Raw genomic sequence first — 15,346 nt, 5'->3', positions numbered from 1 at the left:
TTTTAATTTTACCCTGATTGTGTCAGCTGTCTTCAATTTATTTCTGTCTTTTCTCTTCTGTATGTAACATTTTGTGGTAACAAGCCAGAACTCTATATTATACAGTACTGTGCAAAAGTCTTAGGCCACCATGCGTAGATGTGTTGTTTTTGCAATTGTATAGTGATCATATATAATTATTTCTCAGGTTTTTTTATTAGAATACAACCAGAAAATACAGGAAATGTGTATGTAGTATTAAAAACAGTATAAAAGTATAAGCTGAAGTGTCAAGTATTTAGGGTAAACTCCCCTTTCCACTTGAGCATAGCAGGCAGCTGCAGGATCTCTTAAACCTAAATTAAATTAAATCCTAATTTCTGATTCTAATCGAATGACTTCAGTATTTCAGTCTCCTCAAAAAAGTTCAAGATGTGTTTCGTGCCAAGAGAGGTCACACTAAATACTGACTGATGCCTGAAGAAGACATTAAGTTCTTAAAATTTTTTTGTTTTTAATTTTGTGTACATATTTCCTGTATTTTCTGTTTGTATCTTAATAAAAAGAGTGAAAAATAAATATGGATGGACATATAACTTGCTAAAACAACAAAGCTGGTGATGGTGGCCTAAAACTTTTACACAGTACTGTATATGGATACAATTTGAATCACTTTTGTCAGTAGAAACTCAGCCAAGTCCTGTGAAATTTCCGATTTCTGTTGTACTCATTTTAATTTTTGTTGTATGTATACATGCCAAATTGAACTTTTTCACTTTCGTTTGCTCTTTTGAGACTTTGAGACCTTCTTGGCATGGCTCATCAATCAGAATGCCTCCTGACCCATCCACCTCACTAATCTCTATAATTCCATTACCGTGAATGTGTCTAGTGTGATTTCGGTTCATCCTCACTGCCACATTCAGCTTCCCAGGCTACGTTGTATTTTCCAAAATAAATTCCAATAAAAAATTCCTGTCCCATGCATGACCCACATGAACATATTTATATTTGAGAACCAGAGGGTTTACACAACACACCACCCGCCCCGGCACACTATTGTCTCATTTGATTTTGTGTCTGCCTGAGATTTACATTTCATCAGCGGAGACCCTGACTATATTAATAACTCTAGAGGTATTTGACAGAGCTCTGAATGAATAATGAACAAGTAGAAGCTGCCATAACATTATTGCATTTTTTATTTTGTTTTGTTTGGATAATACTTAATCTCTGACACAGTCTGTGCAAAATGAAACAAGGCCATATCTACAGTGTCTTGTTTGTGACAACCAGTAAAGTGTGAAGGCATTTCCATTTTCAGTTACTTTCAATTTTCATACTGTAAGGAAGCATATAATCCTTTTTGTTATAGCTTTTCTCTCTGTTGTGGCAAATAAATAATGTATGAATTCAGTGAATGTAACTTTTTGTAGTTCTGTGCATTAAGCGAAGATGAAATGACTCCAATTAGCTTTGCTTCTGTGGACTGTAAAGTAAAGTTGTCTTTGAACTACAAACATCAGATTCAGCCAAATCACTAGTTGAGTAAAAGCTTTTGTCACAAATCTTAACATTTTTAAATGTAGAAGAATATAAATATACACTACTGTTCATAGATTAGAACCATTATCATTAACAATATTCTTTTTGATGATTTTTTTATTACTTTTTGTTTTTGATAAAAGAAATTAAATGTTTAAAAGAAATTAAAAATTAAATGCACAATTATTTCAGACAATTAAAAGGATAGTTCACCCAAAAATTCTGTCATCACTCACTAATAGTTCACTGGTGGAACAATCGGCTATCAGCCAAAATCCATGCCGAGATAGTTGTTCAGAGTTGCATCCATTGCTTCATATCATTTTAAAGTAATTAATTTGCTGACTAGATGCTGATTAGCAGAGAAACAACAGCAGGAACCTACGTTTGTCATCGTCATGGCTAACAGGACACTATTATTAGTAGTATCTCAAACAGTTACACAAAAGTACACACATATAAATTCAACCCAAATGTTTAATGTCATGATTATTACCATCTATTTGCATTAGTTTATATCCAGCTGGTTACTTTTATTTATGGTTTAGCTGGCTAAGCTGCATATCCAACAAATCAAAATCTTTATTATCATCACTGCAATAATTCTTTTGTTATTTTGATTAGATAAAGTGTTAAAACAGAAGCAAATAAAGTACATGACTACACATATAATATACATTTTTGTAATTTCAATTTTACCAGTGGGAGAATTTTACAGAAGAATTCACTTCAGTACTTATTAATAGAATTAATAAATTTTTATATATTTATTTCATTAAGCACATTTTCATGGTTCAGTACTGTTGTTATATTACTTTTGTGATAAATTTTAGCACTGTTTCACTTTGAGTGATATTATTTGTTTTTATCCATTTAAAAAACTATTGATTGATTAATTGGTAAAGGCAAGTTTAGACCAACCTAGTAGGCTTGCCGCGATAGTCGGTGAAACGGTGATTACCGGTGCTTCAGCCTCTCACCGGTTAGATCACTTGCCCACCGCGACACCGTCTTTCATTGTCGTTTTGATATTTTTGTGTAATTAAATCATTTAGTTTTGTTAGAGAGAGCAAACACTTACAACTGAATGTGTCTGCTGCCTGAATTCAGCGGAGCTCAACGCGCGTCACGTCACAGAGCAGCAGGTGTCAGATTTCCTTTATTCTTATCAGAGTGTGCGAGACGAGCTGACTGACCAGACGATAGCACAAGCTGCGTGCTTACTCGTTTTTGTTATAAGATACATATATGATGTTTAATATAAGCGAGATCGTTTTGTTGTTGTGTTTTTCATCAAGAAAAATAATAAACCCATCATTCAAGCAGCACTTTATGGAGAAGTAGCCGGTTGCTCTGCTTGGGACTGGCGGGTTCTGTGATAATTACCTGCGCACATTGACTCGAGCACTTAATTAAACCAGCTGTTGCACTCGCATTGCACACAAATTCATACACGATTTAACGCAGCTTACGCAAACACTGCATTTAAACAGTTGCGTAATTCAAAAGTGAAAGTAAAATGTGCACGTCTGCATGCACATTTATAAGCCCCTCCCACCCGGTGATACCGGGATCACCGGGTTTGTGACGCGCTGATTAACCGGTGGGAAAATTCTGTCACCGCGGCAACCCTACAACCTAGTAATCGTTATCGGTAAATCCACTCTCTATTCCAAACCTGTAAATATCTTAGTTTTGCTGAACTTAAATTTAGATATTTTGAGCAATGTTTATAACAGTTTGTACCACCATTGACTTTATCATACCGAGCCCCTGAGATGACATTGGAGTAAAAAAATCTAAAGCATAGTTTCATATGCTCACGTAAAACTTTCATGTGCTCACGTGAAATCTTCATGTGCAGAATTTTTTTTAAAGTTTAGTTTTGCGTGCTCACGTTAAACTTTCGCGTGCACATGATAGTTTCACGTGAGTTTGCGAAACTAAACGCGGTAGTTTCATGTGGGCACGCGATAGTTTCACGTGCGCATGCAAAACTAAGCTTTATTTAATTTTTGCTTCATGTCCCCTTAGTGGCTCCGTATTATCACACCATTGACACCATAGTATTTTTTCTACTATAGAAGTGGTCAATGGTGCTCCTGCTTGATAAGAATGATCTTACTTTGTGTTCAGCAGAACCAATAACTGTTTAAAAGTTTGTAACAACCTAAGAGTAATTGATGACAGAATTTTACTAGCAGTCATAAAATGACTAGTTTCATGACATATTATTGTTGTAAAAATATTCTTATAAAAATGAGTTATTATCATTGTATAATGTAAAATGCAAATGTGTAGGAAAATATTTTCTCTGCTGTCATTATTTCCAAACATTTTATGCCATTTATACCTCCAAACATGTTAATAATGTTAAGGAATATTAGGATGGTACTTAATAATTTTTAAAAACATGTTTATCTTTTCCAGTACTTAGATTTTTAAAAGAGTGGAGCTTCCATTGAAAACAATTAAAAACATTTGCCGGCCGTAGTTGTAAATGCATTGCTGTACTTGCCCCCCCCCCCAATACAGTATATACTTTATACTATACTAATGGAAACTTCTTTAGTTGTTTACACCATTTAATCTCTCTGAAAAGCTATTTTGGATATTAGGGAGAGAAACATTCTCATTCTAGAAAGCATTTCATTGGACAAACATTTGTGTTTGTGTAGTGCAGGATGTCATAAGTATTGTATGGTTAATTTTGTAGCCCTACCATCTTGATTACTAACAGGTATAATAGAATAATAGCGATTTAACAGGACTTTCTTTACTCAAATGGACCTAGGAATTACAGAATTATACCCATTGTGTTAAAAGCCTTTTCTAGCAGCAGTGACGCACACTAATCAACAGTGCACGTTCTGTATTTATACACAGACTGAATGTTAAGCATACAACCTCTAAACACAGCCACTTTCTTTATAGTCTTCACCTCCCACTGCAGACAGCACTGTGACTGTCTTTATCGCAGCAGCTAAAATGGGGAGATTAGATTATTCACTTTCTCATTCCCCTAAGCTTGTTACCATGGCGATAGCACGGCGACCGAGAAAGGTCCTCACCCGGAGACGGCTGTGCAGCTGACTGTCGTCACCTCAGGAACGTGAGGTCATTAATTTTACTCCTGTAAAAGCTTCAGACTATTTTTTTAACAGTTTAAAGCACGAAATCACAACCAATTGTATGTGAAAGATCAAACACAGTTGACCGCAGCTACAAAGAAAGAATAAATAAACAGGAGAAACATACAGTCGGTTCTCTAAACGACTTCTTCATGTTCAAGTCAGTATTGATTATAAAACTCTCCCGACGTTAAATACATAATGGATCCTTGATGCAGAGCCCTGGATACACAGTAAATGGATATGATTTTAAAGTCATTAGGAATAATGAAGTGCTGCTGGAGCCGTACTGCTGCAATTTCCACAGTTAAAGTGATACGACGATTAATCATTGAATAAAATCGGCCCATTTCGTTGTTTATGGTGATGGAACAAAGATGCTTACAGCTTAATTCTGTGCTTAAATCATTAAAAAAGCAATCAGGCAACAAAACGGTTCACCCTTATGTCACTCAATGGTAATTTTTTTTACATTTATGCATTTGGCAGACGCAGATTTTTATCCATATCGTTCGAACTCATGACCTTTTGTGCTGGTAACCCAATGCTCTACCACTGAGCTATACAGGAGCACTTTTGGTGAACAGAAGATAATGAAAGATGTTTAATGCATCTAAAGATAAGATTCTGATGTGATAATAAAGTATGTCTCCAAGTAATTCTTTAAACACCAGGACTGCTTTTAAAAACACCTTTTAATGTAAATCATTCAGAATCAGTGGTCTGATGATGAAATCTTTAGTAACTAAATTTCATTAGAATCATAATTTGATAATAATATTAATTCTTAAATTGGCGATGAGAAAATAGAGCATAAAGTATTAATGGTGTATTTCTTTTTTTTTTGCATTAGTCTATGAGTGTAGACAGCACTGTTCTGCATGCATCTCATACTCATGCTGTTATGGCGCTGATGGGTTCTGTGTGTTCTGCAAGTACCCTAAAGGGTGTCTTTGCTGCCTTTAGAAATGTGATGTAGAGGTACAGTAGGAAGCCAACAAGACACATTGAATTATTTGCTGTCTGCACTGTTCGAAAAAATGGTCCCTAGTTGCCATTAAGGCAGTACCATTTTACTCTTCCCCGACAGCGTTTTTTTTTTTTTAAGTTGCCAGCCAGCATTTTTATGATTTCACAAAAGTTTAAATATGGGTAGGTTTCTTCAAAAATACCAAATTTTGAGCAAAAAGCTGAGATAATTGCATTTGAATAAAGGACTTTTGTTAAAGATTAGATTCAGAGTGATGATCAAAACATACATGAGGCTCTATCTTACACCCGGCTCAATGCAGCCTAATGCGCGACGCAAGTGCCTTTTGCTAGTTTCCACCCTGCGCAATTATCATTTTCACGTTTAGCACCACGTTGTTTAAATAGAATAGCAAATGCATTTGCACCCCCCTTTTGCGCCCATGGGCGTTCTGGTCTGAAAATGAGGTGTGTTCAGGCGCATTGTTGGCGCGTTGCTATCTTGAGGCAACTAAAATAGACTACGCCATTGACCAACAAAAACCTGGTCTAAAGTCTAAAGTCAATGGAGTAATATGTTTTCCGTTCTTTAAAGAGCGCATAAGTAATATGCCCCTATAAATGGGACGACAACGAGGGTTTGCTTATCACATACATGAATGCGCAGCAGCACAAAAACACTTTTAAATATGAAAGATTGAATGTAAGATTATTATTGAGTCTCTTGGACATAAATGAGGACTAATTATGAGACGTTAGAAGGCACAAAGAGTTGCTTCACCTGTAGCCTGATAAGTAAATAAATGCTTTGCTTTAAACAAATGCATCTGTTTTTAATTAATTTTTTTTTTTAAATGCTACCTCATGGATTTATTGTATATGATTCTCTGTACCTGTGGATATGGTGAGATGAGAAACATTTTTAAGTAATGCTTAAAAAAACTGACGCTGTCCAAGTGCTGAAAGGTGCGGAGAGCCGTTTGTAAATTCTTTATCTCCTGTTTGTCACAAATAAAGTATTTTAAGGGTACAAACCTTTTCTTACATACTTGTATTTTTTGATGATATTGGATAGCCATACATTTAAAGCAATTAAAAGCCTGCTTGTTTTACTTCCATAACTAAAAGAAAACGAGTTTTAAAGGTTTTAATAAAAAAAGAAAAATTTCAATACAAGTGAAAAACAACACAATTATTTAACATTAATCTTAAACTGGGGATCTTCTTCCTCCGCTTAGTTTTTCAGTTTATAAAGTCCGTCATCTAAATAGGGATTAGACATAGCGCCAGCTCAACTGGCTTTTAAAGGGGATGAGAGCTGAGACTCTCATTGGTTTATTGCACGTTACGCCCAACATACTCCCATTACTCATTAAAAAAGTAGGACCAACCCTTTTCGACCATGCGCTCGGCGCACAAACCATTTTCCCATCGTTAAAATAGCAAAAGTGGCATCGGACACGCCCATTTAGACGTTGCGCTGTGTGCTTTAGACGATGCGCTTAGATCGTTAAAATAGGGCCCATGGTGTTTTTTACAGTTTTTGCATCAGTGTATGCTTAAGTGTTTTATAAGTTGGGAAAAAGCTCCACCTAGTGGATAATAGTGGAAGTATGGATTGCCGTAAAAACTCGTCATTGGCATGGAAGCATTTTCTCTTAATTAACAAGATAACTCGTCAATGACAAGGAAAGAGTTCAAAAGGTCCTACATTTTACATTTGGTCAAATTTACCTTGAAATAATAATAATAAGTGTTAGTTTGATGAAAAGAATAAATTTGGCATTTGAACAAACGTGTTAAAAACTTTACTTAGGAACTTAATTTCTTTTAAAAATGCATTGTAATCACTAATGTTTGCTTCCTTATCTCTAAAGCTTATTTGCATTTGTTCTAGATCATTAGACCTGAAATTATGGTGTCTTAAAAAGCCAATCTAAAAGCAGTTTCCTTGAGCCTGTCCTCCAAAAAATATCCCCCTTAGGTCGTTCAAGCAAGCAGCTTATTACGACCTGTGTTAATGCTTTAAAGTTAAGCACCCTCTAGCATAAAAAGACATTAGCTTAGGGGCGATAAATGCTCTTATGGGTCATATTTAAAGGAAGTGATAAACAACCTACACTGTCATATTTCTATAGGAGGTGCCTACATACACAAAATGCTGCTTAAAATTATTGACTCAAAAGTGAGCTGCTTTAGGCTTCAGATACCTCTGTGTGCTTTGCAGAAAGTGACCAATACATCTGTGAGCTTTGCTGTAAGTGACCAGCAGCCTTCATACTCAAAAGGCAACATGTATGATTTATCTCCAGCCATTAAAATCCATTTGATTATATCACATCGATGGTGCAGTGCTTACCTGTCCTCTCTCTCCCTTACTCTCTCTCTCCCTCTCTCTCTGTTTCATCAGTAAATGTAATCATTTCTCCCATCCCCAGAACCCCCACACAATTCTTTATCACTCCAACCTTCTCTTCCTAGTATTCACTATCTTTCTCTCTATCAACTTTTCCTGTTTCTTTCTCTCTTCTTTCCTTTCTCCACTCATTTTATTGATGTTTATGTTCTATCTATTCTCTCTACCTAGTCTCTGCACCCTCACTCTCTCATTTGTTCTGCACGATCTGCTCTCAGACATAATAAAGAAACACAAAGGCACAAATATCTACATCAATAGGCATACTTGGTAAAAGTTTGAAAACAATGGAAGTGCAATGGAAAGATGTTACTCTCTACCGGTTTACAATGACCTGGATGACAGATGCATTATTCATAAGCACTATTTGGATGAGATTTGTTTTCCAACCAATGTTTGAGTTACATTTAAACAAAGGACATCTGTGATTTCATGTCTGAATGTGAGTGTTATGGAAAGTCATGTGATCTGGATTACGAAACCCACTGAAGTAAACAAGACTTATGACTAAAATTGATTATATATAGGCTATTATACTGATGATGTTATTAAATAAGGTGATACTGTATGTTTATTCTGAGGGGCTTCAATTCCTAGTAACACAAAGGCAACAGAGATAATCAGGTAGTTTACTTTAATAATTTTTTACAGAGTTTGTGTTTAACGAACTTTGATGAATTAAAATCACAAACGTACATTTGCGTAAAAGGAATTCCCAACTTTCTTTCATCTGAATAATGCTTTTTACAAACAACCAGTGATTGTGTATAAACTGCTATTTACAAAAAGCACAAACACCATCTAGCAAACAGGAAAGGACTGCCAAAACAACACAATAACCAGCAGCATGCGGTACGGTACAGTACTGTACTCAAGCAGAGGATGTGGCTGGCTGTGTCGAGAGAGAAGAACAAAAGGGTCGAGACAAAGGGAGATTACATCAAAGAAGAGTGACACATTTCAAGTGATGCAAATATACAGCTGTAGCCGCAAAATGCTGTACTGTCAGTCAAGCATCACACTTTGGGGGGAAAGTGTAATAATTCCTTTTCTCTGAACAATATGTGAGTGGGTGTAATTGAATCTCACTTTCAGTGGGTGGCATGAAGAGAGTAGCAGATGACTGCTGACAGCCTGATAGGAAGTGAGTGTGTGTGCTTATGAGCATCAGCTGGGAAGAAGTGTAAACAAGTGCACAGTGATTTAATGAGCAGTATGCACACACACATCGAGGTGCATAAATGGGATTTTTTTTAGTTAATCTGTCTTACCTTCATCTCCTGATCCTGAACCAGCATCTGTAAAACACAAGAGCAGATCATTAAAGCAATGTCAATGTCTTGTTCTTACAAACGTAACAGATGATTCACAAAGCCTACCTACTGCATTATTTTACTGCATTTTATTTCTTTTTAATTGATCATTAATGATTAAGAAAGTCGTTTTATGGCTGAGAGACCACATGGTATATTTGAAGAGCTCAGATGCAAAAGCTGCTAAATGCCACCTCTGTCAAAAATAAGATTGAAAAGAACCAAATGCTCTCGGCACGTATTACATGTTTCTTTAAATACTTTAACTTCAAATCTGATTAATCCCAACCTTAGGCCATGTCGATTTTTCAGCAAAGTCCTCAAAGTGCACGTAAGATGAATGTGAAAAAAATTTGTTCCTGATGAGTTAATCTGTAATACTGCGATTATCCATTAGATAATCTTACCCAATTTTATAAAAAAACAGTATTTCTTAATTTTGCACTCCGTGTATGTTTTGATAATCGTTCTTAATCTGATCTCTAAAAAAAATCCTTCATCAAAAATGCAATTATTTAAGCTTTTTGCTTTATTTTTGAAGAAAAATACTCATATTAAGAGTTTTTAAACAGAGAAAAAAATAAAGATAGGATTTTGTTGTTGTTGCTGTTTTGTTTGTTTGTTTATTGTTTGTTTGAAAGCAGGGGGTCTGTTCTTTCATTTGATATATTTGTATGTTTATATATTTTTAGAAGAAAGTTCCTGGAAGGCATTTTGTTAAACTTTTGTGAAAATGCTGCCGGGCAACTTTAAAAAAAAAAAAGGATGACAGGTAATGAGTCAAATTCTGACTTGTGTTTCTTGTTGCATCTTTATTGATTTTGCAATTGTTTGTGCAAAGTAGTGGACATTCTCTTTTCTCTTTAGTGGAGGTCTTTGCCCAAAAAGTTTGCATGCACTTAGAGGGTTTTGCAGTGAAAGAAAAAAATTGACATTAAGGCATTTTAATTTCTGACTAGTAACCCTTTTCATTGCAATTAAAGTGAAATTACTGAACCTTAAAATAAGAGCCTGATAATTTACAAGATGCACGTTTTACATCTGAGCTGCTCTTGTACTTATACAGATTAAATCCTTTTAAATTGTTTCTTATTGTGGGTTCTGGACAAACTATACCACGATTCTTTACAGAGATGTATTTTTTGTTTGTAGATCACTATGAGAGAGTCAGAGGTAAATCAGTGACCCATCTGGCCTCTGTAGGCAGAAGTGAGCTATAAAATGCTGCACAAGGGAGAAAATCTCTCTGTCTCTCTCTCTCTCTCTCTCTCTCTCTCTCTCTCTCTCTCTCCATTTGTTTGATTTAAATTCAGTGCTTTAGCCTGAACTGTGAAAGCTATAACCCATCTGCTCAAACTTTGTCCAGGTCTGTAGGTTTTTGTCACCACAATATTTACATTTAAATTTACAGAAACATATAGGGCGAATGAAAAAAAACAGATTTTTTTTTACTTCAGTTTGTCAAATTGCCTGACAATTACCTTCTTGACTCCTTAAAATATCAAACACCTCTTATCTTTGACGATCTGACAAATTCACTCTGGCCACATGCAACTCTCAGATTTGGTTGTGATGCAAAATTATAATAATTTTCAGTCCAAAATCAGTTCAAATATTTTTATGTATTTTTCTGCCGAGCTTATAACATTTAAAACATTTATTCACTTGGCAGATGCTTTTATCCAAAGCAACATAAAAATAAGAGAGAATTTAACATTTTGTCTTAATAAGGTTCTATAAAACATGGAACTAGTAATGGAACCATAAAAACTAAAGAGACAAATAGATAAATTCATCCTGAAGCATCAGCAAACAGCAAAGCTTTCTACAAACTTTCTTCAAAACTCACAAAGTTCCCAAGTACATTAAAAGACTATTTCACAGCGAGGCAGGAAAAGTAAAGCGAGACCAACAGTCAGTTTGTCCACACACTTGATCCTGTGAGACTGGCCTCTGCTGAGTCTGCTGGCACAGAACAACGACACAAGTCTTATTAAGTGTATGAGACCTTTGTTCCTCACTCAGAGGTATCAGCAGGTTATGGATCTCCTTTGACTTTGTTATTTATGTGAAAGAATGTATGATGAGGTGACTTTGCACTTTTCCTCTGGCTCCCATGATGCCGTGGGCTGAGTGAAATGAAGCTCAAAGCTCCGAGGCAGATGGTCTTTGTCAGCAGTGACAAAAGCAGCTGTGATTTAACATGCCACGGCCGTTGTTGCGACACACAATTAACAATTAAAAATAAAACAACGTGTGTTTTGACTGGCAAATATATATCGGGTTACACATTGGTACCAGGTTTTGAAGCAAATTAATGCATTGCAAAAATCCTTTTTATCTTTTTTTACAGAAACATATCTCTTTACTGTTTATAGCAGTAGCAAGCACTACAGACACTCTTTTTGTTACCCATACAGTTACCCACACATGTGAATGTAATAAAAAAGATATTTGGTAAAGATTCAAAAGACTTTACTTCGAACATAAACCTTACTCATGCATAATGAAAACTTCTTTAGCTTTGGGTGTTTATGCAGAAAGGCTATCTTAACCTCGTTTTCCAATGTTGAAAATGGAATGACTTCTCCTTTCCACAGTTACGCACCACTAAGCTAATGGCTAGCTGGCTCACGCCGTGCTGAAAACTCAATATAAGCGCTGGCCCGTCTCCTTAATCAGTGCATTATTCACAGTGATATTCCAGTGGCACGCCGGTGAACCCGCTACCATTCACAAGGCAAATAGCCACTTATCAATGCCTGAGAAAAGAGGCATTGGATATACTTACTCACATCAGCAGTACGGCTCAATATTTGACTCACAAGTTGCTCCTCAAGACTTTAACAGGCCATAGCAATAAAATGTATGGCATTAGAGTATGACTGTAGTCATTGTTCAATATTATCCAATATTATTGGAAATGACACTGAATTTATCGACTACCTACAGGTTTAATTATGACTATAGACGGTTTCATCGGACGCACGTGATACGCGTCTGGATCCGAACCTTACTTCCAGTTTCGTTTTTTTAATGGTCTGACTAGTTGCTAAACTGATCTCTTGAACAAATGCCTCGTCGAAAATAACACATGTTTTGGTTTCCTATGTAATCTATGTGTTGTTTTTTTGCTTGTTATATAAATAAACTACGTTTAAAGGACTTTGCTGTTATTGATTCTTAGCGGAGTTTACCGTAAGTTACATGCGGACCGCGACATCCGCTTGTTTATGTTGTTACTGCTGAAACGGTCTATAAACTTGCATGAAATAAGTGACTGTATTATAGTAGTATATTATAAAAACGAACTACAAACAGATCAGTATGATGCTTTCGATGGCATTCAACATCAACAAAGAGTGGTTTCAGCACCATGGATAGCATCAAAACCCAGGCATAAGGCTAAGGGATGGACAATGAGGAGAAGCTAGATCTGGAAAATCAGATTAGGATCAGACTTGTCTCAGACATCACACCCATAGGCTGTTGGCTGAATGTCTAATATATAAGGTTTTCACAAAACTGGAAACACTTTAAGAGTTAAAGTCGTCATCTGATTTCCAGGAGACATGCGTTTCTGTATTCTTTATCAGTCTGTCTGGAAACAAAGTGATTTGTTGCTTTATATGTCAGTCAGGCAGCCTCTTGGGCGGTTTCTTGTCCAATTAAAGAGCCACTATAAAGTCCAGACCTTCTGCTGTCAGCCGGAACGTCTGGCTATGTGAGACTAAACTAAGGCAGACTTAAAATTTACTATACTTTTGCATTAAAGGTACTGTATGGCTTACCACACAACTACCAACCACGCAACTAAATGAAATCATCTATTAAAAAGATCACATCATGAAGACTCTTCATTTACCTTTGGAGATGTAGGAGCTTGATATACTATGAAACATCAACTGTCAAAAAGAAATAATATAAGAATAATAAAATAAAATAAGAAATAAATGACATTAATCCTGAACAGCAGAATGACAGTATAAGAAAAATGGTTGTAAAACATTATGCCGCTAAGACCAGCATCACCCCTCTGTCTTTGTGATGGATCACAGGATTTGGAAAGCGTGTCTGAAGTATATTTTTAACAAAGACTCTGATCATGTGCTGCATATTTCAATTGCTTCAAAATGTAATGCAGACTTTATTGAAAAGCAAACCTGCATGCCAGTGTGTGAGCTTATTTCACAAGCTAAAGGGGCGTTTTTGAAAAGCCTAGCAGAAAGAAGTGCAGTAGAACCATTTATTTCTTAGGGCCAGAGAGAAGGTGGAAAATACTCTTTAAAAACTAAATCATCATGACTGTCATTGATATAAGAGGATTTAATACGTCTCAGCTTATTTACAATCAATGCTTTATTTTCTGTTGTTTAAAGGTGCTCACCTTTGGTTTGATTCTGATGAATGAATGAAAACCGAAGGTGAATGCTGTAACCAGCAACGAAGAAATAAAGAAAACAGCGTGCGATACACTTCATTTATCTCTGTAGGTCATCTGTTAACTGCTGGATCATTTGGCAGGGAATTAGTGAAGAGGAAATCAGTGTCAAAGAGTTAGATGAGCTTGTACAAGCATCGGGACTCTGAGACAGTCTATTTGTCTGTCTCTTTCATCCATGTCCTCAGCATGAGCTTTAGTGCGCCTGAATGTGTAGAGTTCTCTCCAGGCTGTGAATATATTCTTCTGGACTAATTTATAGGTCTTTATAAAAAGAGTCCGTTCAGCAGGGTGCAGGTAAATTTGAGCTTTCAAAAGACTGATGCAAAATCAAAAGACTGATTTAATCCCTTGCATGGTTATCTGAAATGTATGTTTACATTTAATCTAATAAGAATGAAATTAAAACTAGATACACAACAGTAATTTGCAAAAATCATCGGTTCCTACCAAACAGAAACATCAAGGTTTGCTTATGAGATGCGAGTTCGGCAGAATAGTTATCTTTTTACTATACTTAGCTATGTAGAGTATATCAAGTGTAAATCAATCATATGATTTATACTAGGGCTTCAAGATCTAAACATCACAAATGTGCTAATCGCAATGGTTTGCAATAAATGAATGTTTTAAAGGTCACGCTTTTCCTGTGTTTTCGAAGCTTTGATTGTGTTTACGGTGTGTACGTGTTCATGTTTAGTGTGTAAAAAACGCAGTATTTTTCACAAAATTTACTTTTCTCCATACCGCTGTTTTCACTGACCTAAACGGGCTGATGTCTTCCTTGTCCTACGAAGTCCCTCCTTCAAAAATACGTAAAGAGTTCTGATTGTGTAGTTTGTTTAGTGTGTTGTGATTCAAAAGCAGCTTAGCTCGCCGTTAGCTTAGCTGGTGACTGACATATTCCAGTGGGAGGAGTTTAGTCAAAAACTCTTATATCACGTCATTTAACCTGGAAGTAGAGGGCTGTAATCCAAACCCGCCGTTCGCTGTAGGTTTTGAAAAGCGAATTCTGTTAAAGAAAATATATCGCTTGCCATTTAATTTTGAGATTTATTAATTTGCAGGTATTATTGCAACCATTCTCACTCCCCAGGGGTCAAAATCTGAAGCATGTCTAAATGCCTTCAGCGTCAGTATGAAGACGCAAAGGTTGCCCCTATGCTTCACTATATCGACGAAATGAGAACTCCATTACCTTTAATGCTAATCCCTCAGCGTTGGATATAGACCAAAGGGCATCCCGGAAAATGATGCCGTCACGTTATGCGACGTCAACATATGCGACGATCGGCAGGATCATGCTGCTTCAGGACGTTAACTACTAAATTTTTGTTCCAAATTTTTTACCATTGTCGCTTGGGGTTGGGGTTAGAATGACTTTTTGTTACATAAAATGACATCCTAACCCAACTCTAACCCCAACCCCAAGCGACAATGGTTTAAAAATCAGGAGACAAAAAGTATAAACCTATAAAGACATAGTAACCCAAACCCGAGCTCTAACCCCAAGCAACAATGGTTTAAAAATCAGAACGCAAAAACTAATAAC

At 36.1% G+C, this 15,346-nt stretch overlaps 1 protein-coding gene across 2 annotated transcripts in view; it reads right to left on the bottom strand.

Annotated features, from left to right (window-relative positions):
* Positions 1-15,346, bottom strand: part of tmeff2a (transmembrane protein with EGF-like and two follistatin-like domains 2a) — a 71,550-nt gene that overhangs the window by 25,823 nt on the left and 30,381 nt on the right. For both annotated transcript variants that reach the window (XM_065292548.2, XM_065292549.2), the window contains exon 4: positions 9,312-9,338. In XM_065292548.2, coding sequence (XP_065148620.1) covers positions 9,312-9,338 — 27 coding nt within the window. The remainder of the gene's footprint in view (positions 1-9,311; positions 9,339-15,346) is intronic.

Source organism: Paramisgurnus dabryanus, chromosome 15, assembly GCF_030506205.2.
Source record: "Paramisgurnus dabryanus chromosome 15, PD_genome_1.1, whole genome shotgun sequence".
NCBI classification, from domain to species: Eukaryota; Metazoa; Chordata; class Actinopteri; order Cypriniformes; family Cobitidae; genus Paramisgurnus; species Paramisgurnus dabryanus.
This window is presented reverse-complemented; position numbering and strand designations above follow the sequence as displayed.